We start from the raw sequence: 24008 nt of genomic DNA on the forward strand, positions 1-24008 counted from the left end.
GGTGAGACAACATGGTGACATCACGATACAAAGAAAGCAGAAGTCATCTTTGTACTTACAGCTGGTTTTGGAAACTACAACTGGCAGACGAAAACAAAAACATACTCCAAAAGAACTCATTGAATTGAATTGATCATATAAATTATGGTGGTTTTATGCATCCAAAATATATAATTTTACAGAAGACGCCTCTACAAGGTAGCATGTCATAGTATTGTTCAGTGGGATTGGTAGTGTATCATTGCAAAAATATGGTTAAAATAATATAAGGACACAATGGAAAAAAAAAAGTCTCCCATCTCACAAGGATGGAGAAATTAATTTTTAAAACAATGCATGTTCTCGACTGCCTGGTGGATCTCAGTGGAGTAACAACATAGTGGTGGTGGGGTGTTAACTTCAGGCCGTTGTTTGACTAAAGAACATTTTTACATGAGCTTCAGTCAAGAGAAATGGTGGTGGCAGCTCACATCTGGAACAATTTCATAAATAATGGAGGGACTGGTCAGGCTCTGTTCTGACCCTGGTAGTGTGGTACACCAGGCTTAAAGGGTACAAAACGCAGACTACCAATCTTGTCGTGTCCAAATGGTTGGAGTGGATGGCATAAGAAAAGAACCAGACCACCGCAGCATCTTGAACAACCCCACTGTCCACAAAAAGAGAGGAAATCCAGCCAAGAAACTCAAGGCAGCTGAAACCAACCCCTTTTAAGGGAAACTTAAAAGCAGAGGATAAGAAGATCAATAAAATATTCCAGTTAAAAAAAAAAAAAAAGAAAAAAAAAACTTCAAATGAAAAAATTATTTGTATGCCCACATCAATGCCAGGTAGCCATTTTGGAGGAGTGTCCAAAAGCGGGACGAGGCGTTCGTCTTTTGTACGAGGTGCAGTTATCCTCATTCCCAGTGACAGTCAAGCTGGACTCAAGGACAAGCTGGTTTATGGTCACACATGGCTGCAAAGGGGGGCTTCAGTCTAGTCCTGCTCCATGGGCTCCTCAGTGGTCCCAGTGTTCAAGATGGCACTTTCCATGGCGCCCTCTGTAGGAGGTTCAGTTGTACTGCTGGAGGGAGTGAGAGCTACGTCTTCTCTGGCTGCTTCTGCACTCTCCTCTATGCTACAGCTGCTACCACTGCTACTACTACTACTGCTGCTGCTGCTGCTGCTGCTGCTGACTGGGTCACTGTTACTCTCCTCGCTGTCCCTGCTGGTCTCAGGGCTCTCCAGGACGCCTGCAGGTGCCTGCTGCTCTGTCTGATCCATGTCACTACCCTCCTCCTGGGAGCCACACGGCACCTCCCTCTCAGCCTGCTCGGCCTCCTGACCGGAGCCTGCACACACCTCAGCCTGGGTGCTGCTTGTCGGTTCTGTAATGAAAAAGTGGAAAACCATTAAAACGCCAGTTTGTCATTTTTCAACCCTCTTCAGACTGTGAAATGAACCCAATTTCTTTCCAGATCATTTCAGAATGACTGCTTTGCTTGCCTTCTTGTAGGATAACACACACACACACACACACACACACACACACACACACACACACACACACACACACACACACACACACACACACACACACACACACACACACACACACACACACACACACACACACACACACACACACACACACACTACTTCATTTGTCATTCAATAAAACTTGTCGCATTCACTTGCATAATGGATTCAGTGTTTCCTTTCATTATTGCAGGGAACCTAGATTAAATTTACATTACAGAGTGATTGTAGCTAAAAAATATCACAAGGATAATATAAGGCAGAGTAATACGCCTCTCAACATAGAACATCTTAGTACGATGATGGTCTGCATTAGCCGAAAGTCACTACATAAAGAAAACTGAGACGTCGAAGTGCACTTGCAGCAAATATAACAATGTAGCACCAAAATTATATGCTATTATTCAAAGCAGAAAAAGGAAAATAATTGACAGTCAGCATTGACTTTACATTACAACATAAACCCTTTTCAAAGCATATGTTTTTTTATAGTAACATAAGTACTATGCCTGTATTTCAATGAGTTAAAGCAGTGATTACTGGTGTGCCATGGCAGAGTATGAGTCAGAGTTACCCAGGTGCTCTGGAAAAATGTAAAGACTAATATACTTAACTATGAGCAATAATCATTTGAATAAAATCAACAATTATTCAGCCCAACTGGTAATGAACTGAACACTGTCAGATGATAGTATGGCACATCACATTTTCCTTGTAACTTGCTGCAAACAAGCTCAAGGCTGCAGTGCCTTTGGTGGGTTTCCCATGGGAATGTTTTTGATGTACGTTTTAAGAACTCGGGAAATAATTACAGAGCTTCTGAGCTACTGAAAAATCTAAATACGCAGATCTGATTTTCAGACAAAATGGTGTACAAAACTGACTTACGGGTTTCAACACCCATTTATTGGGTTCATTAATGCAGTCTAATACAACAGTCCTGTAATAAATCCTCCCTTCATGGGAGGTTCTGTTTATGTTGTTCTGTGATCATTTTGGAGGCTATTGAAACTGTATTGCATTATACAGAGAGAAGTTTCTGTTATCTAGCCTACCCACATTGATATAAATGCAATCATGCAATCCAATTCAACAGCACCACAAGGTGCAGCCTCCAAAATGATCATCCAGTTGAATCTACACCTCTCTAAAACAGTTCAACCAAAAACTGAACAATAGAACCATGATGAAGGGAGGATGTATTACAGGACTGTTGTATTTAGCTATGTGTGCCTAATAAACTGGCAACTGATGACTGACTATGCAGCAATTAAAGCAAGTGTAATTACAGTATTGCTCCTTTTTCCATAACCTTGTGTGAACTCAACTTCTGAGGAATGTGCAGCGTGAACAGCCCATACCACAGTTTCCCTTCAGCAATACAAAAAGGTATCACACGCAAACTAACTACCAATTAAAACAAACGACATGTAAAAAACCCCACCTTGGTCTTCAGCGGCAGCAGCACTGCTGGAGGCTTCATTCTCCTTGCTGTACCCGACTTTCTCCTCTTCCTCTTGGACCATGGCTTCCGCCTCTTTTGAGAGGCAGGCAGCATGTAATGGCCTCAGTGCGTCCACCTCCTGCTCTTCCTCTTCATCCTCCTCATCCTCCTCTTCCTCCTCATCCTTGCTGAACTTAAGTCTCTTCACCTCCTGCTGCTCGGCTTCCATGTCCTCTTCTGCGTCTGGGTGTTTGTTCTTCACGGAGCTCCCCAGGGAACCTCCCGACGCCGAAACCTCGCTGACAAACAAAGAGGCAGGAGATACAGATGTGATTCCAGTGGGTTTATGTTGAATGTGGAGAATAGATTTTCTGTTATAGCTTCTGACGTACCTGGACTCTTTGTCGCCTTCTTGCTCTGTGTTGAGGTCTTTGTTGTCTGTGCTGTCTGGCAGACCGTTAGCTGCAAGTGAGTTGGCCAGAGACAACTTCGGTCGATTCAGCGGCCGGGGAGTTCCTGGACCGTTCACTTTCCTAGTAAAAAAAACAACAACAACAAAAAAAAAAAGGAGCCAAAAAAGAATTTTAACAATTGTGAAAAATATGAGCCGTTGTAAATTTAATGTATGTGAATTTTAGGATCAAGGACTAAATCTGTCCCCAACACTACCTCTCTGTAAAAGCAGATGTGTTCCCAGGAAGCATCACTCCATTCACTCTATTGACGGCACTGCATCCATTTTTCCTGAAAAGCAAGTCCCAAAAAACAAAAACAAAACTCTTAATCCAGAGGAAAACATAGCCCCCTGAACGTACTATTAAGTTATTATTTGGTTATTGCAAAAAGTGTCTCATTTGGACATGACACTTACTCTGAGGTTGGGTGAACACAGCTTACCACCATTACATTCTAGAAGGAAACAAGAATTCCCAACCAAGTGAAATCAAGTGTCAATCAAGTAAAAACTTATGTTATCAAATTAAATGTGAAAAAAAAGAAACTGCCATGCTACTCAGGACATACCTTCTCCACCCCCCGAAGAAACTTATCTGTTCCTGTGTAGTTCCTCTTGGGTTCTGTGAGCAGCTCGCACAAGCGCTGGATCGTAAATGGAATTCTAAAATTAAGAAAAAACAGCAAGAGACTCAATACATAGAAAAGGGAAAATGTATCATTCAGGTGCTCTTCTATAGAAATGTCTCAACCATTTATTTGGTCAATTTGTTAAGTACTCAGGGATTGGGGGAGCTTGGGAGAGAATTCACCCTAGCAGTTGTGCATCAACATCACTAAAAAAGGGAAAAATATAAAAGTATATTACAGTAGCATGATGACATGACAATTATCAAATAATTGTGGTTACTACTTTATACCCTTTTAATATAATACCCAATTATTTGTGTTACTTTACCAGGCTACTAATGATTATTTTAATAAATCACTTAGTCTCACAATTATTTCCCCATGCCCAAAGCATCATCTTCAAATGTCTCATTTTGTCCAACCAGCACTCCAAAACCTAAAAATACTTAGTTTACTATCATTTATGAAAAAGAAAAGCAGCAAACATATTCTGTTTTGGCTCTATTTTACAGAGTAACTTACTGCCCATCCACCCTTTTAAAAACATCTTTAACATTTGTGATCCCTTACACTTCCTTTAACCTGTTTGTTTTACCCGAGTAACTGAGACTGGACCCCAGACCCGAGCTGAGCTTGGTCCAAACTATATTTAGTCTTACTGGGCCTGGGTAGGGTCCCATTCTATGGCAATGGGTCTTGGGTCTGTATATCAACACGTCTAATACTGGGATGGAGCTGAGCACACTCACAATCATGTCCTATCTTGTGTTGCGTCATAATCATTGCAGGAGAAAAATGTGTTTTTTGAAGCAAGATGGAAGAGAGAACTGTGAAACGCAGGGAAAATGTAATGTTTTGCTGCTCTTCAACTCTCATTAATTATTGACCCACCATGCTGCTGCTGGTGTTGTGTTCTCTTTCTATTTGGGTCTGTTTGGGGTATCTTTATTTTAAAATGAACATATGCACATCAGGTTCAAGTTCTACAAGTCTGATTTGAATCGGGGGTTAGGGTTAAGGGGGGGTACATTACTCTAGTAATACCGAATATACACAGATTTAAACGATGTAATCAATGGAGCCAGACCTTGCCACCATTTATATAAAACAATACAATACAATACAACAGCATTTTGCAGTTGTAACACATGATGAAGTACTAATTATGTTATAGACTACAGATATCTGTGCAGCACATAGGGTGAGCTACAGAACACCTTCCATGATGCGTGTTGGGAACCTGACATGCTCAATTTGGCCTCTCCATCCATCCAATCAGTCTGCCACTATCACTGTCATGCAGAAATATACGACTTGAGCTGGGCACCTACCCATTGTATCCCTTCACAATCTTCAGGATTCTCTCCTTCATGTCTTCAAATGGAATTGACTCCACATTGGGATTTGCAGGACCTCTTTGCTCAGGTGCTGAGGCTTTGAAGTCATCCATCACCTTCTCCAATTTAAACAGGAAGTAGTTCTTAAATTGAGCCCATTGAACCCTAGAGGAAAACAGTAAGCAGAATAAGGCACAACACATTAGAATACAGGAAAAACTGACATACTGTGGTTGGTGAAAATATGAAACATGAAAATAAAGTTACACAAAATTGCACAACAAAGAAAAAAAAATCTGTAAACTCTGTATAAACACTATTCAAAGACTGCACATCTACTAAAAAGTATGAATACATTTATAGTCAGTTTAAAAATTCCTAAAAATAAATAAAATAATAATAATATGAAGTGTGTGTGTGTTGTAGTAGTAAGGAGGGGGGATTTATCAGGCCTGCAATGTTCACTTACATGGTCTCTCCAGTCTTGGCAATGTGACATAGAAACTGTTCTAGAAGAGGAGATGCCTCCTTCTTTGCAGTCTTATCAAAGTCTGAGGAGAGAAAATAAACCACGGGGTGAATACATATACACTGACTTTACGTTATGGACTGACCAGAGATTCAGAGTACAGGCTGTTATTTAACCTAGCTTAACCTGCTGTTTTGATAACTCTGCTATAAAGCATGGATGTTTTGGCTAGCTGCAGTGATTACCTACTTTGGCCAACTAAACTAAGCCTGTTAGCACACTACACTTTGGCTGTAGACGATCACATTGTCTAATTAACATGAGCCATTTACATAACGTAGCGGGCTAATGGACGCTAACGTTATCCATCTAGCTAGGTCGCCTGCGAGCTAGAACTAGCTGAAGTTTAGCGCACTGGCTAGCATGTTAAGTTAGCCGCAACAATGTACCCGGCAAACAGTAGCCTGCCGATAGCCGGTGACACTCGCCAGTTAGCTACTTCATCTCATATATCTGTCAGCAAGTAGTCAAATACTGCGGGTAAATGGATATAATTTCGGAAGTAAATTACGGATTGAGAAGAGCATTATATTTTAGTTAGCTTTCTTGCCTGGTTAATGAATTGGACAGACAGCTAACCATTTCCGTGAAAGCGCTTGCAATGTTAGCATGAGCTAGTCCTGAATAGCAGCTAGCTAGCAACATTAGCTGGTGAGATACAATCGGTTTATTTTTTATAATATCACAATTACGAAAACACGCGGGTAACACGTGGTCTCAATGAACACAACACGTATCGAAAGAAACTGAAATGACCTCTGAGCGCCTCTTGAAGCGAGTCAATTTCCATCACGTCGTTGCCCTCTGTCAGTCTTGTGGATGTAAAAAGCAGACTGGCGGCTAGCTGCTGCTGCTAAGCTACGATCTCACAGGCAAAGAGGAGGGAGCATTTTAATATGGCGCCGTGAGGTCACTGCCTGCTCAGCAACAGACAAGGCACTGCACTGGGAAGAGCGGCAGAGCCGTATGGGAGAATCACCTAAGCCTTTAAAATAAATGAAATATAAAATAATAATTGATAATAACCAAATAAAACAATAAATCATAATAATGACAGAGCAATACACCAATTATGAGGTATAATGAAAGTAAAAATGGAAATATAGTTCTTTTTTATATATCACAGAGACATGCATATGTGAGGAATGTTATTGGACCTATGGATATACTGTATGCATGTTGACACATCTGTACACTGCTGTGCTCCGTCCTACATCTGCCTACCTGATAATGTGAATTTGTTTAAAACACACACACAAATCCACATGTTCAAACTTACAAACATGTACTTATTTGATAAAAAATCAAAGAAGTTATAACCTGCTGAATTTTATTTTGCAACTGAACAAATGTTTGTCCTTACAGAGTGGAAAACAGCAGCTAATAACAGTGACCAAATTGCCCAATGCTCTCTATTACCTAAACATAGGTAGAGTGTTATTTGTACACAGAAGTGAATCAGCTTTGCTTTTTTGTATTTAATATTACAGCCAATATACTCTACTTCACTGTTCTGTTTTGTATTTGCTCTTAAGTCTGCCTTATTGGTTTTGCTAATCTGCTATTCCAAAGGCCCCTGACGTGGATTCAGGAACTGAAACTGGCTTTAACGGACTAAATTGGTTTGAAACCCTTAAGGGACAGAATTAGGGGACTCCCAAGCCGTTACCTTTTACCTCAAAAGTTTAAATATCTTTAAACAAACTAAAGAAAAGCTAAAACCCATACAGTGGTAAGTTACGTTTTAAAACAACTACACATTATTACGTTATCAAACCAAACTAAATATAAATGCAGAAGCTTGTGTCAAGGCCAATCTTTAGTGTTGTGATTCAGCAGTTACCTTTACTATTGGTCAGGCATCAACAGAGTGTACCTAAAACGTGTTGTACCTCACTGCGTAATTGATATAGACTTCTGGGAGGAATGCATTTCATCCATTTGTATAGCTTTGATATATTCCAATCCCTGTAAATTGTATATATATATGTAAATGAGACTCAGCACATTGCATTGATTTATTTAGAAACACATGTTGACTGTACAGCCATTTTTCAGTTTCCAGTCTGAATGATATATTTCGATCATTACACCACATCGAAAGTACTGCTGCTAAAACATATGACCCATGTGTTCACAACAGACTGTAACATCATATTACAAACTAAGATACCGTCTCAAACACACACGTCTACACCAGTCATTGTCTCGTAACAGTAAACATGGCAGACATGAATATTTATATGGCACATGCAGTTGCAATCCAAACTATTCAACCCCCTTCACCTGGCAAGACATTCTAGTTCAATGAAAACATACTAAGGCCTTGGTAAACAGTCAAAGAAAGTTTAATAATACTTATCTGAGTAATTTTTGAGAACATAATGATGAGCTTACTTCTCCAAAAAGGCCCATAAGCAAAATGTTTCAACCCCAAAGTCAATATTTTGTCCAGCATCCTTTGACCTTTATGGCCTCCTCTAAATGTTTCCAGTAGTTTCTTACAAGCTTCTAACATCCCTCTTTTGGACTTAGTCCATCCCTCATGTGCAAAAGCTTCCAGCTCACTATTGTTTCTTTGGTTTCCGTGCTGCCACAGCTTCCTTTAAATCCCACCAAAGAGTTTCAATGGGCTTCAAATCCGGGGACAGAGATGGCCACTCAAGGACACTCCAGGAACGCCTTTACTTGGACGTATGCTGTGGATCATTGACCAGTGATCATCAAGCATCAATGTACGCGCTGAGGGCATCACATTCTTCTTCAAAAATGGACCCATGATTCCAGTCACAAAGTCACGTTTACCAGTTCCTGCAGCAGAAAAACACCCCCACAACAGGACGGACTCACCTCCATGCTCGACCGTTGGGATGGTAGGCCTTGCCCGTCTTACACCAGACATCCAGCTGATCCATGGGGTCCAAACAGTTCCAGTTTAGTCCGCTTCCCTTTTGGCGTAATGAAATCATTTCTTCTCGTAGCTTTTGAGACAGTTCCATTTTCTTTGCCAGGTTTGCTACTCAGCCTGAACACCAGCATAGATAGGATTTGTACCTGCATCACAGCCAGATTCAGTGTCGTTACAGAGTTTCCAAAAGCTTAATTGTGCTTTGCAACAATTTGGTGGCCATATATACTAGTAAGTGATGAAAAAAACAGCAATATTAAATAGGGGTTTAATAATTATGACAGGCCTGTATTACAAAATAATCTTGCTACTCAGAAAGATTACGTTAAAATTACACATTTTCATTATCAATTTGATCATGTCACTCAACTCGGACAAATGTTATTTATTTATATAATGTGTAAACCCTTAACACACTCAGCAGGGTTGAATAATTTTGATTGCAACTGTCATCAGCTGTAGTATGTTACTGTCTATAAATGCTAGCACTTTTGGTTGTGATTCACTCGGACAGCGTAACTGACAACAATCCAGTCCTAACATCATTCGGAAAGTGCATTTTAACATTCGCCATGTAACATAAAAGTCCACATTTCCTCTGCTGTGCTGTGTTTAATACTGTCAGTGGCAATTTGGCAACCGCAGAACAGACCAGAACTGGCAACTCTTCCCATTCACACAGGCTCACATTTGAGTTATTTGCTGGTAAAACATTGACATGATTTTAGAGGAGTGGTTCATGAATCTACAACTTCAAGTAGTAAAGTCCAAAGTTGACTTTGCTTAGCGTATACCATGTTCATGAGGAAAAATAAAAAAGGTAGATACTTTTGTTAAATGCTCGATTGACACACGTACACACGGTGTGCCTTAAATTTTGCTTTTACACTTGAGATAAAGAGCTCATACGTTCATAATTCTTGACAAAAAAAAAGGAAGAATTCATGCAGTCTCACTGTAGCTTTCCAACATTCTCAGACATTTCATCACCGTACATAACTGGGACGTGAAAAGGTTACGACGGCAATAAGGCAAACCTATTCTTCGGCATCACTGACCAGCACTGTATGCTTCTCTGTACACATAGGCTTATTATCCATCCCATGGCTGGAGGATCGTAATGTTCATGTGACCATTCCAGGAAGTGTTATGTGTTGAATACACTGCAAACATAGAGCCGACTGGTGTGACACATAATCCACAGAGAGATGGTCCTTGGTGTTGTCAGATAAACCAGGGAGTCAGTTTCTCAGTTATCAGCTATTTGTGCGGCCTGGCGTGTCGGACCACTTTCTCCTCAAACACCTTCTTCATGGTCTTTTCTATCTGCTTTAGGAAGACTTGAGGAATCCGACCGCACAGGGTGTTGACCGTGTCCAGGAACTTGGTCTGGATGGGGTAGAACAGCGACTGGAACATGTTGTCCTCAAAGGGAAACTGCAGGAACAGAGACATTGTCCTGTGTCACTTCTGATCCCAAAGCTATATCAGTTTGATACGTTTTTTAAAAAGATTTTTTAAATGGAACATATCACAGACTAAATGGTATTTACAAATTCCGTCAGCAGGGGTGGGGCGGTGGTGCTCTGCGTTAATCATAAATTACGACCCAGCTCATCTTTAAGAGGCTTATCACGGCAGAGCAGGGGGGGGAACTGACTCTGCTGTTGGAGACAACAAATTCTAAATTTAAAAACTGACCCAGACTGTTTAATGCAAGTAAGAGAGACATTTGTATCACAGAGAACTCAAAGCTGCTCTTTTTCTCACATGAAGTCGTTAAAGGAATATACAGAAATATGCATCTTTGCATTACCTAAAGTCAGATGAAAGGATTAATATCAATAGCTTTTCAGTCGTTGAGAGGTGTATTCTTTCACTTTTGACGTGGCTAGGCTAGCAGTTTTCCCCTGCTTCCAGTCTTTGTGCTAAGCTACACTAAGCTGTATAAGCACAGAGTTGAAATGTATATAGAGCTTTTTACCTGACTCTGGTTAAATAATAATAATAATAACAATAATTAATAATAATAGTAAACAACAAGTGTATTTACCAAAATACATTTCCTCTATATTTTAGATATATTCACGTTGCCCACATATTGTTTGAATGAGTTTGAAGGGCTGGGTAGGAAAATGAGCTGTATGGGTCTTAATGTTTGTCGACAATGTTTAGCTGCATCCGTTGCAGCCACATAATACTCATAATTACTCTTAAATAACTTGGACAATAACACGTTTCATTACATTACTCTTCCGGTAGACCTCGTGTACAGTAGATACTTTGATGTGCCGTAGCAGGAAACGCGCAGGTGTAACAAATAACTTTAACGACGCAGGACCCTGGAAATGAAGTCCACCTAAATGGAATGCAGCCGTCGTTAATGTGATTTGCTGCGTCTGTGTCAAAATGACGGCTGTGAAATGGTCTATTTTTGCAGCCCCCTTTTGGGATAACTCTATCATTAGTAGTATTAGTATTCTATTAGATGTTTGTTTGTCTATGTTCATGTCATCATTTTGATCCATAAAATACATTTAGTGTCACAGATACACATGAATTAAAACCTTTCTGCTGTTTCCCATCTAAGCTAATTGGGTGTTAATATTAGGAATAGGAATACAAGAATATTATCTATTACTATTGATATCATTACTAAAACTAATGAAGCTCATTAACATTGGATTATTGAGTCAGTGTATGTGCAGTTTCAACAGGCCGCTATTCATCAATACTATATTAATAATACTATATATGTCAATAAAACTTCATATCCTGCGGAGATACTTACATCACGTATTGCGTCATAGACCACTTTGAACGCCGGCTGCTTGTCATCATGATACACTCCACGGTTGCCGTGGAGGATGGACACACCCTCCTCTTCAGCCCCTTTACAGTTACTCCCGTACATACAGTGGTCTGGCCTGTAGTTCCACTGGCAGGGAAAGATGAAGAGACACTCTGGGGAAAAAAGAACAACACATATATTACACTAAACACTGTATCTCATGTAAATACGATGCTGGGACACAGTGAGGGCCGTAACTCATGAAGGTTTCAAAAGGCAGGATTGTGAGTGGCAGGTTGCTAGTTTCAATCCCCAGGACACAGACAAAAAATCTGGAGGAACTGCAACAACTTAATTGTGGTTTGCACCAAAACATACCCATATATACTGTATATATTCAGTATATAATGCCCTTTCTCTCAATTTCACCTGGTTTATTAGTTGGAGAAATCAAATATCCACATGTAAATGTGACCATCCCCGTTGGACCACAGCAGGTTGTTTGTATACCTGGAGGACTTTGGACAAAAACACAAATTGTGTCCCACAAGAATAAACCCGGCAAGAGTCTTTCGGGTTTCTGCACTCAAAGGCCGATGGGTTTTAGTCTTTCTCTGACCTCACCAGGCCGACTGGCCACACACATGAAAGCTCAAAAAGAATCAGAATATGTTAAAAAATGTAAGTCTTGAATGAGTGAAGTTTTTCATAGTAATGGATGTGTATGGCAAAAAACATTTGCTGGGCTGTGTGGCAAGTTTAGCCACACAGCCCAGTTCTTTTCCAGAGGGCTTGAGTTCCACACGTAAACAATGCAAACAATATAAAGAAAAAAAGAACAGAGTTAGGAAAATTGTCATCATCCTCATCTGTACAGCGTGTCAGTCTGATTGTTTCTCTACTCCCATCTATTCAGTTATTTGCACCTAAACAAAGACAGCAAAAAAAGACCTCTGAAAACATGTGAGGTAGCGCTTGAGCAAAGAAATCGACCTCCAACTGTTCCAGCGCAGCAGCTCAATGGCTGATGGTTACTACACGACAGCTGCTGCAAGGTGGGAATGTGTACATGCATGTATGAACATCAAAAGGAGCATAGATTTTGATATATAGCTGTGCATTTAAACCCTTTACAGTGATATATTATAAACAGTAGCATAAGCTACAGACGTTTTCTTTTCCATTTTTACTTAAAAACCACATTCATCTAGATGCCAGGCCCATTTGATTCCCTTTAAACTCCATCGAGTCCTAATCTGAAGAGAGATCACAGTCTTAAAAAGTGTTTCCTGATTGCAGGACAAGCAGAAAGATGTCAGACCAATGCTTATGGACTAACTTGAATATTTCTCTGGAGACAGCAGAGTACCATGTAAAACGAGCACTTCACTGACTCTGGGGGGGGGGGGCAAACACCAGCGATGCCAGCTCCACTCATGGCTCTGAGCACTCAATGCCAACATCTGGCTGCCGCAGCTGGAACTCAGTCTGCTGTTACCTTAAGCCACGGCCTCATGTGTTTACTGATCCAGAGTCATTATGTACACAATTTATGTGATGTTGATGGTGTGAAACTGCTGTGTTGAAAGTGTGCAGACTAGGAATTCAAAACAGGCCCAGTTATATATTTTGGTTATGCCTTTCATGGACCTTCGATAGAGCACTTTAAAGCCTCTTTCTTGGGGTACATAATGTGTTTTCAGAGTGATAAAAATATGTCATCATCATTACAGAAGTACACCAGTAAAAAGGACTGCACCTGGGTTGTAGTGGAAGATGATGTTGAGGAGGTCCTGGTCTCCCCAGGTGATGTGGTTCTTGTATTTCTGATAGAGTGGATGTAGAAGATCCTCCCACGACAGGCCGCTGGGGATCATACTGTTCTGAAATACCAACAACAACAGCGTTCACTCGCAAACAGCTCGAGAGCAGCCTTTTTCTTCCCCAAAAACACATCATCAAAGGAGGAGCACATTTACATTCACACTTCCATTTGCAATGTGCTGGCAGTGGTAAGAGCTGGAGAGCTGCTAAATTGAGTTCTGAGGGCAAGAAGCCTGCGATGCTAGCGTGGTAATCAGAAAGCTTCAATCACGGCCCACTCAGAGCACTCAGCCTGTGACTTGAGCTCATGGGGAGAAAAAAAACCCTTCGGAATGCAAAAGGGAAAATCACAGCTCACTTTAGCTTTCTACTTTCTACTTAGTGTGAGGAAGTGGGACCGTGTTTCGACCTCACTTTGAACATTGTGCTGCGGATCCTTGTGAGATTCATCAGCATGACACCCGAGTTGACCCCCGTGACTCCATAGAAAGGGTGGCGCGCAAAGCGGCTGTACCAGCCAATCTTTGGGACCTCGTGCTCTGGGGCCATCGCCGCCAGCTGAGTGCTGTTGAAGGACTTGAGGAGGCTCCAGATGTCGTCCAAGGGCCGCAGGAACAGCACATCAGTGTCCACGTAGAGTAACGAGTCCACGTCTTTCAGGATGACCTGGGAGGACACAATTACATACATAAAGATCGGGCCAGTGTTAACCTGCTGTTGATGCATGACCTCAAATACATTTAACATGGAAAACTATTTACTTAGTCCTACCACACCATGCAAGGCGCATCTCCCCTTGTGCACAAACAGCTTGCTCTACCAAACAGCGACTTAATAAAACATAACTATAAAGTATGCAGACAAGCATCAAGAGGTTCAGCCCAGATCAGATCAGAGTGCTCTGTGATTTAAGGGACTTTGAATATAGTTCAACATTAAACAATCTCCCCAGTTCTAGGAGTTCAGAAAGACTTGACGAAAATAATAAGTCAGTATCAAGACAGAAGTGATAGATAATCAAACATTGGAAGTTGTGGGCTACAGTGGGAGGAGAAAAATGCCGACTTCCACTGTCTGCTAAGAACAATAAGATGAGTTAAAGATGAGATAATTACTTCCTGTGTCCACCGATGTCAAAGCATGGCAGAAAGATTACAGTCTGGCTGAGATAAGGTTTGGTTTTTACACTCTCCACCACGAGCCAGACTTCCAGAGTTTAAACTATATTTCAGACAGCCAAAGTGACTTCCCAGTATATAGTATATGCACATTACTTCACTGGTTAGCACATGCTGTCACAAAGAGGACCTGTAACCAGTCACAATGTGCCATTTAGAACATGCAATACAGACAGAAGAGAGGTTCAGGCCGCCTCTGTGGCAGTTACAACACTACTGGGATGATAAAGTCCGAAGTGCAGGGTCAATAAAGACAGAACCACTTAAAGCCAGTGGGTGGAATTGAGTGGCAGTAAGAAACCATATCACTTTTTGTTGCTGCTGGTAGCAGCGAGGAATGGGTGCTGGTGTGTGTGACAAAGCAGCAATCAATACCAGCAATCCCGAACAGAGCAGTAACCCACTGTTTCAACAACTTAATTGAATGTGTGTGTGTATCCACAGCTATGCAGTAATAGCCACTGTGGACTGGGCTCTCAGATTTCTCTGTCAATTTGAACGGTGCTTTGCAACCACAGTGTTGCACTCTTAATGTCTTATAAAACCACAAAAACACACTGGATGTCCACATAATTAGGATTAAAAGTTTCCTCTTAAAGCTCATGTCCATGGTGACCTTAAATGAATAAGCCATGTATCTATTGTGTGGTTAGTTCCTTTCTGTTCAGAACAGTACGACTGGAAAATCACATGGTTTTCAGGTCAGGCTGTATGGGCTCTTGGAGCTTCCCGTAACCTGAACTTTAAGAACCTGTGAGATCTTAGCACTAGGTTCTGCCTCGTGCCACTGAGCTATAAAACTGGAAACGTTTGGTTACAGGTAACGCAGCTTTGGATACCTAGGTCAAACGTCTTCGTTTTTATATGCAATTTGGTGGGAGATTACAGCCGCGGGACAGGCAACAACAGATGAGGTGGCGCTAATTCAAACTGTAATGACCTGTTCAAATTCAAAATTTACAGTCTATAAGCAGCTACGTAGTTACCCTTGTGGTCCAGCAGAGGGTGTTCTTATATTTCACTATCAGCTTGACCGATTGCATGCCCTGTTGACCTCTCTGTAAACTAAGCTAATAAAAATGGAGGACACCAGCGAGTGAAGCCGTGCTGACTAGATAATCACAACACCGAAGCATCTGAAGCAGTGTGGGGAAGGATTTTGGGCTCTTACACCGTAGAGCATCTGTATATATATCGAAACACGTGTCCTGCGTTATGGATTGTGTCTCCCGGGCTGTAAATGAGCTGTAGTTGTCTGTGGATCTGGATCTGAACATCTATGGAGGTACGTGATGGTACTGAATCGGGACAGACCAGATCCAGCCCCTTACATAATTCAGACTACTGTAGAGGCAGACAAACTCCTACAGGGTTCTCAAAAGGTATTCCTAATAAAGCCGATGGTGAATGTTCATTGTTTGCCTTGCAAGCCACAGAAATCACCTATGGATCTGTCTGACCTGCACTATGTTTATTACGTGGTAAGTAAGCAGGCTGTGATTTCAATGAACACCAGCAGAAAAGGGAAATCAATAGCCGAGCACAGCCATCGCTTGATAAAATTACTGGATTCAGTCCCTGGAGACAGCTTATTTGCTAAGTAAATGCTGCAGAAAAGGTGTGAAATCATCAATAATCACACAGGTAATTAATTTGAACCATGCACTGGGACAAAACGCAGGGTAAATGCTGTTCGAGCAGAATTTAAATGGATTAATGACATTTTTTTTCTCCACACTGGTTAATGACATTATGCATGGTGGGGATATGAGGGGAGATAAGTGCGGCAGCCTTACAGGGAGGAAGAGTCTCTGAGCAGCACAGGGCTTGAAGAGCTTCTTCCATTCGTCAGCGTTCCCCACAGAGAAGGTGATGGGGTAGATGCTGTACTGGAACTTGGCTGAGACGGAGCGAGGCCACTGGTTCAGCTGGAAGTAAAGCAACACGTTTCACACACACAGCAAGTGTCTGATTGACTTCTTAGCAAGGAGAAGAGTGTGAGAAAGAGCCCTTCTAAACAATCCCCTTTCCGAAAGCTGATCTCTCCCTCTCCTGTCACGGACATATCAACATAAACTGCGCAAAGACGTCCATTTAAAACAATGAAGTCATGTCTCGTGGCGCTACGTGGTTCTGCAGGGAACACGCGCAGCAGCCAGCTGTTGTTTTATTAAAAGAGCTATAGCCTAAACAAGGGAAGGCTCCCTCTTAAAAGTCTACAGCGTATCGCTGAAGCTTGTGTTACCCGACCTGTTAGGCCCCTTCATAATCATCAGTTTAATAGTTTGGCCCTGAAAAGAGTGAGAGCGCTGCAAGCAATTGGCAGGGTTTGTGCTGACGAGCACAAAAAAAAAAAAAAAAATCAAAGGAGATTATGGACAACCTCTCTAACTCCCTCAACACGCATGCACCATGTCTCTTAACACTGTGGCTGGACATAAGCTCCTTGCTGTACATACCCAGCATATGTGCCCTATTATCTGGGCCTCGACTACCACGACTCCCTGTCTTCCACAAGGAAGGATTTCCAACGCACGGCGATAATTCACTCCACACACGAAGGCAAGCTCACAGGTTCAGGGTTTGGATTTAAAGCTATTTAAAGGTGCTTTAGGCGCTGTTTAAGGTCCATGTGATGTTAATAGACTGTTTAGTTAAAATATCAGGGGAACTAATCAAAGTCATGCCAGGCACCTCTGTAGAGGTGACTTTGAAGTGAACCACGGTGCTGGAGAGAAAGCAGGGTGTCTTGGTGATATATTACACCCCCAGACTTCGTGAGATAAAAAGGGTTATATGTCTGTACTAGAGTGAGTCAGAGAGGCAGAGTTAAAACTGCTCTGATCTTGATATCATCTATTACAAAGAGAAGGGGGGAGGGGGGGGGCAGTGTTTAACATGCGGTGAATTAAATCAAAAGTCAGAGGACTCGCTAAGGAAGAAGAGTGTTTCTGCACTGTAGACATTGGGGCATCAGGCCACGGCAGGATTCTCACCCTTTCTTTAAACTGCGGGGCCAAAGGGTCCTCAGCAAAAATGTGAAACTTGATCCCCTTGAGGCTGAACAGGAGGGCCGATTTGACCATGGTGAGGGTCTCGTCCAGACGATTCCCACAGGCCACCACGGCCAGGTGCATGACCTCCTCTGCCCGCCGCGTGCGCTTGGTCACAGGTCGGGCCACGTTACTCCGCGGTTTACTAAAAAATAAAAATACATTTAAAAAGTCATACAAAGACATGGATGAAAAGTATACTGAACAGTCTAGAACAAGATTAGACGACAGGAATGTACAATAGATTATTTAAACTGCGTACACTGGTACAGTGTCTTTTCAATGCAATGGAACAATGAAGACAGAGGGGGGAAAAATGGGCCCCATTAATTGAACAAATGATGTGCACGGTGAGCAGTTTTTCTTCACTCAAGAAGGATTTCATATCTAAATGGGCCAAGGCCACGTGTGGGGGGGGGGTGGAGGGGGTTGTGAAGAGCAATTTGCACTCTGCACCGGTTGTACTGAGCCATACTTGAGTCAAAACATACATACACAGTGAAAGTGCTGAAAGAGAATTTGAAACTTCAGCACTGGGATATGTGTGGGATGTTTTGTGGTTTATCTAAGCCACCAAATTCAGATAGTTTGTGGCAATATTTAATGAACATTTCTATACAAAAATCTCCAATGTCATATAGCAATTCAGCACTTCCTGCTATACTTGCAAAAGCCTATAAAACAGCACTGGAACACCTTAAACCCTCCACTGCAACTGGGGCAGTTAAAGTGTTCGTTGCTCCCTAAAATTCCACACAAAATTCGCTTTTGCTTCAGAGTGTTGAACAAACATTTCTTTTTCATTGCATCTCTCCGCTTCATTGCAGCGATATCACACTTCTTGTAAAGATTAAAGATAACGTTCAAACCCAAGACACCATTTTTTTCTGGTTGCATGATTCCATCAAATGGAAAATGATGTGTTTGCTTATACAAATGTCTCTGGCTCAGCCTGACATATTTCAATGGCGGCGTAACCGCTGACAGTTTTAGTTATGTGTTTGAACAAAGCTCAAGCTGTTTGACATGCACTTGTAATTATATACTCAGTGAGAATCAAGTGGCAGCAGCAAGTAGCAGCGAAAGTGGGCCGAACTGAGAAAGGGTGTGTTTTGTCGCTTATGGATTCAACTTTTTGTAACAGGAAGAATGTTTTGTAATCTTCTTTCAGAGGTTACAACAGCAGAATGAATTCAGGTGGAGATCTGTCCATCGTCACCCCACAGAATGCTGATAAGTTGTTCAATAAACAGCTAATATGCCACAATGCAATGTATCCATCCTATCAGAGCGCCGTTCTGGTAATAACACGCCCGCACGCTGGGAAAATATATCTGTTCCACCTGTGACCAAATGCATCCGGTCTCAGAGCACGGCAGCACATGTAAGCTCTGCCTCACCTGTCAACACGTCGCTGTTGGACAGTAATGGCACGTCACTTCACGAACATGTCGGCACAGAAATTCATTTTGTACTCAGTGAGTATCAAGACAGAGGAAACAAGCGAAGCATTCGCCACATCCATCCTCCTGTCAGACAGACCCCCCCCCCCAACACACACACACACACACACACACACACACTCTGAGTGAAACCCTCCTGGACTTTTGTTTGTCCTCACTCAAGGCAAGGAGGTCCTTCATCTGATGTACAAATGTGCTTTCGCTGCAGAGAGCTAGTGCTGCTGTAGAGTTCAAACGCAGACACTCAGCAGTGCAGAGCGTCTCCCACTACGATAAGGAAACATTTGTACAATGAGGGGAGCCCGAAGCTAAGGCCGACATCATCTACTTGTCTTCCACATACGCACACTGCATGGGGCCGGTTGTAGTAACAACATGTTCAACATAAATGTTGTTACAGCCGTAGGCAGCGAAGACTGGCGCACAAAAAAAGGAGCAGAGAACCTTTTCTTCAGCGTGTAGCATTATTTTGGGAGAACAGTGGAAGGCAAAATGGTTTTATAACTAAAGACTGCATATGCCAAAAGGCATGAATTGCCTCTGAGCCTGGAGGAAGCGAGGAGTCTACCATAAAACGGAGGGGAAGAGAGAAGAAGAGGGAAATTTGACAGGTGGGTTGCAGGGCAGTCTCCAAGCGTGACACTTCGTTTTCTGCATGGCTGGGGGACAATGATGAACCGCAGATTAGGATGAATGAGAAGGTGCTGAGAAATCTGTCTGCCACGCTTCAAAGGCTGATGCTCTGTCAAGGTTGTTGAACACACATTCCTATTTTTCTCGCAGGAAACGCAATCCATATCTCTCTGCACGGGTGTAATTAGGCTGCACTTAGTCATGCAAAATGAACGCCCTTGAAACGATTCCTGCATAAAATTGGACGACAAAACAAAGCAAGAAATGCCTTTGCTGCATAAAGCACGGGCTGCACACATGATGTTTTGTGTCATGGCACTGTTCCTCACATCTGGAAGCAGTCAAAAAGCACAGAAGAGGTACAAAAGGACTGAATTCATTACTGGCTGCAGAGTGAGCATGAGAGGAGCCCTCTGCCTACAAAGCACCACAGTCAACCCTTTTAAATCGAGTGAGGATAGAACTAAAAGCAGCGCCTTCAAAGATAACGTCAAAGAAAAATGTACATGTACAGAGGAACGAGCCGGAGTAAAACCGACGCCAAAGAACACCATGCAGTCCTTTAAGCACTCAGCATTTAACTGGGTCATTTGGTGGGCTCAAACCCAACATGTTCACACGTCAAAGCCATTAAACTGATGTTCCCATCAGGGATTGGAAATGACACGATTTTACTGATACCAATGCCATCATCGATTGTGCTTATCATTTCGTTCCCTTATTCCCTTACTGTTTGAAAAAGTCTGCTAAGCCTGCCTGCGTGGTGCTAATGTTATAACATGGGACATTCACCCTTGGTAAGGGACGCGCTGCTCAGTTGGGTGTAGAGTGTCAAATGCAGGGCATTCCTGGAGTTTAAGCCCATGTTGCGTAGAAAGATGTTTGGTCCAAACCACTGCGGTTGGGCCACAAGATGGATTCTCGCCTGATCTCATGACCTTGTGAATCTAGCTGCCTCGCGAGGCAAAAAGCCACAGCCCGCTGATTCAGAACTTTTGCGAGATTATCTGTGAATCTTGAAAAGAGAGTAATATGTACCTACACGTCATATATTTAAGAAGGTGAAACCAGTCAGTCATTCATCATCGATGTATCGCACAAACGACATCAGGTGAATACTGCAACGTATGCATTGTCAACCCAACCCACCAAGCATTTGCTGAGGGGCGGTTGGTTTGGTGCTCGGCCTTCTTCGGTAGGAGGGCTTTGGTAGTGAGACAGTCTTGTTAGCTAGACCACGCTAGCGGGGGTCAGCCACTGAATGTGTAGCTCCTGTAGCGAGTGCCTTTGGCAAACAAAACGGCAAACTAGAGCTGGTCATTTAAGTGAGCCATCATCGACAAAGAGTGGTGGATTAGATGAAAACTGAGCGCCCACATTGTTGAACTGAGGTTGGGTATGTCTCTGGAAATCAAATGTGCCTTACCACGTAACAGCATCACCACCTGAACGCGTCTAATACTGAGCTCGAGCCCAGTTATAGTGCTCCTATTGGCATTTCTGTCAGTCCGTCGTGATTGACAATAACATCCAAAACCCTGCTCCTTTAGAAATGTTGGATTCTGCCTAATGCAAATCTTTCTATCTTTCTAGTTTCTCCTTCGGCGCCCTCTGTGACTCATTCACCAGTAATTTAAAAGTGAGTTAGCCAGTCTAACAGACAGATTTAAGTGCCCCTGATGAGGCTCATACAAGCACCCTCTCCAACCACGTCAGGGCTGCACAGGCAAGCAGGGAGATTTCCAAACACTCAGAGAGAGAGAGAGAGAGCGAGAGAGAGTTCAGTCATGCAAGATGACATTTTTATAGCTATGCATAATGCCACTGCCGAGAGAGTGACTCCTTTACTGTGACAAGTGACAGGGCAGGGGATTTGTTTCGGCACAAAGTATCAACACCCATCTAATCCGGTAGATGCGGGCCTTAATTCAATGTAACAAAGCAGATAGAGGGGTTACGTCTGTCTTATTCCGCATTTGAAACACATCCTGAAGGGAATAAAGGGATCAGAGTGAAGGAATGTGCAACGTGCAGGTAAAGGCTCTGTCGTGAGGATTATGAGCCACAGGTTTTGATGTTTAGGGCAGCAACCAACAATTATTTGATATTTTCTATAAATCAATTCAGCAAAATCCCATCAGACCTGAGGTGACACCTGTAAAATGATTGTTTCGTCCGACCAAAACCCTCAAAAGATATTCCGTTTGAAACAATATAAAAACACCCACAGCCTACTGCGGTCTTGGGGGGGGGGGGCTCTTCTTTCTATTTTTGGCCACAGGAAGGAGTGTGATGTGTCAAGAGGAAATGATATGATTAGAAAAAAAAACAGGGATGTTTGTCTATTATGCATGCTGCACAGGAAATATGTCCACCGCTCAGATTTAGTGTCGGACAGCAGATACCAAAAAAAAAAAAAAGGCCGCTTGTAATAACATTTCAGTTTGATGCTGCAGTAAACGAAAATTATAGAGGCAACCCCAGCCATTAAGAGTTTTCTGCCCTAAAATTTAGCCCTCTATGTATACATATATCCTTGTTATCCCTATGATCCACATCAACAGAGCATTGTATGTGTGTTACTTGAAAGCTACACCCTATTGTTCAGATTCCTCTGGCTTTTATACCCTCAACCGAGACGTCCGTCCGATTAGCTCAAGCAATTAAATAGAAGGAGGTTTTTTATTTTGAAGGCTTCCGCCAGATGCTCAGTGCGTCCCCTCCTAATCGCAGCCGTCAGTCTTGAGTGTTTTCCAAACCTGTTAGTGCTCCTGCACGGCCACCGGTGACCCCTTCCACCCCATCTCCCTTATCAGTGCTGAGCACACGCGGAGGAGTGTGGTTGCTGCGAGGACGCAAAGGTCCTTTCTCAATGCAACGCCTTGATGGCTTTTATCTACAGAGCAGTGTCCCAAACCTCCAGTCTGGCTTTGGAGTAGAATACATATTATTGCCTGCCGGCGGAGCGGGTATCTCCACCACCACAACGTGGCTGTGGAGGAAGCGCAAGGGGGGGGGGGTGCATGAGGCTGAAATTAGAAAGCTGGAAGACATAATAAGAAACGCTCCCATCCTTGAACAGAAATAGCAACTGACAAATTCTGCCTTTTGTCTAAATATGAGAGGCTGCAAAGGGATGGTGACTTAATCCGATCCTCTGCCAGGGTGCAGCGTCTCTTCAACCATCCGGAGAGGAAGAATCACACCTTGACGAGCTCCTCACTCCCATATAGATTGTTGAAGCACACTTTGGCAAGAGAACGGCCAACAGGATGGATCTCACCATCATGGCAGTGCAACTGTTTACCCAGACCAGTCTGCGCTCATCTGTGTGCTTTATTAAATTGCAATTTGCAGCCTTCAAGGTGACCTTTACCCCATTTAAAAGCAGAGGGGGGGTTGAATTAAAGGCCCGAATACCTCAAGGGGGCAAATGATCAAGATTTAGAGGTCAAGTAATGATTTGTCATTCTGCTGTGCTGTTGTTTGAGGTCTCCTCTGCAAATACTGCAAAACATTTCCACCTAATCCCATTAGTCATGCCCTCTACTCACATTTCAGCCACACATTTGAGCAGCCCCTGATTGCAACCGCGTTTTTCACAGTTAAATACATGGGGGGGGGGGGGGTGATGGACATAAAATGAAGCCAGGCAGATGCCCATATGCGTGTTGAAAGTGTCCCTTGACAGATCAGGCTATTGTGAAGGCAGCGTCCTTGAGCACAATGTGGGCTGTTTGATGGAGGGAGGCACGTCTGCTTCAAAGCATGATTAAAGGCTCACTCCTTAACTTCCTGACGACAGGACAGATTCAGCAGCACCAAGTCGTTCATGATGCTTTCTGTGTTAGTGTGTGTGTGTGTGTGTGTGTACAAATGGAAACGGGCGGGGAGGGAAAGGGGGCTCATCAAGGCTGCAAACCGACAGAGGAGGAAGAAACAAACTCCCCTCACCTCTTTGCATTCACGCTGGCCCCTCTGTTGATCGCTCTCCCCTCTTTCCGTCTCTTGAGAGGCTCCTCCGCGCGCACGCCGACTCCGGCGGGGGATTTCTTCGCAAACTTCGCCGCAACATCGCGCCCGAGCTCGGGGGGCGACGGGGAAGAGTTGCCGTCCTCCTCCTCCTCTTCCTCCACAACTTCTTTCAGCAGCGGATCGTCCGCGGCGTTGCCCCCCAAAAAGTACAAAAGTAGGAAAACTCCGAAACACACGGCGATCACAGCGACTTTGCCGTGGATCCGCAT

At 42.9% G+C, this 24008-nt stretch overlaps 2 protein-coding genes across 2 annotated transcripts; both read right to left on the reverse strand.

The window, feature by feature from the left end:
- Positions 1-820: 820 nt before the first annotated feature.
- On the reverse strand, positions 821-6736 carry ppp4r2b (protein phosphatase 4, regulatory subunit 2b). Its single transcript, XM_070902831.1, has 10 exons — positions 6671-6736; positions 5855-5936; positions 5380-5550; positions 3989-4082; positions 3837-3874; positions 3635-3709; positions 3358-3498; positions 2966-3264; positions 1146-1370; positions 821-1082 (listed from the first exon to the last, which is right to left on the reverse strand). Exons 1-10 carry the CDS (start codon positions 6702-6704, stop codon positions 979-981), a joined length of 1263 nt encoding a protein of 420 aa, XP_070758932.1. The 5' UTR covers positions 6705-6736; the 3' UTR covers positions 821-978.
- Positions 6737-10027: 3291 nt separating this feature from the next.
- On the reverse strand, positions 10028-24008 carry gxylt2 (glucoside xylosyltransferase 2). Its single transcript, XM_070902401.1, has 7 exons — positions 23719-24008; positions 17612-17813; positions 16412-16543; positions 13852-14103; positions 13373-13496; positions 11614-11786; positions 10028-10259 (listed from the first exon to the last, which is right to left on the reverse strand). Exons 1-7 carry the CDS (start codon positions 24006-24008, stop codon positions 10083-10085), a joined length of 1350 nt encoding a protein of 449 aa, XP_070758502.1. The 3' UTR covers positions 10028-10082.

This window comes from Enoplosus armatus, chromosome 3 (assembly GCF_043641665.1).
Source record: "Enoplosus armatus isolate fEnoArm2 chromosome 3, fEnoArm2.hap1, whole genome shotgun sequence".
Taxonomy (NCBI): Eukaryota; Metazoa; Chordata; class Actinopteri; order Centrarchiformes; family Enoplosidae; genus Enoplosus; species Enoplosus armatus.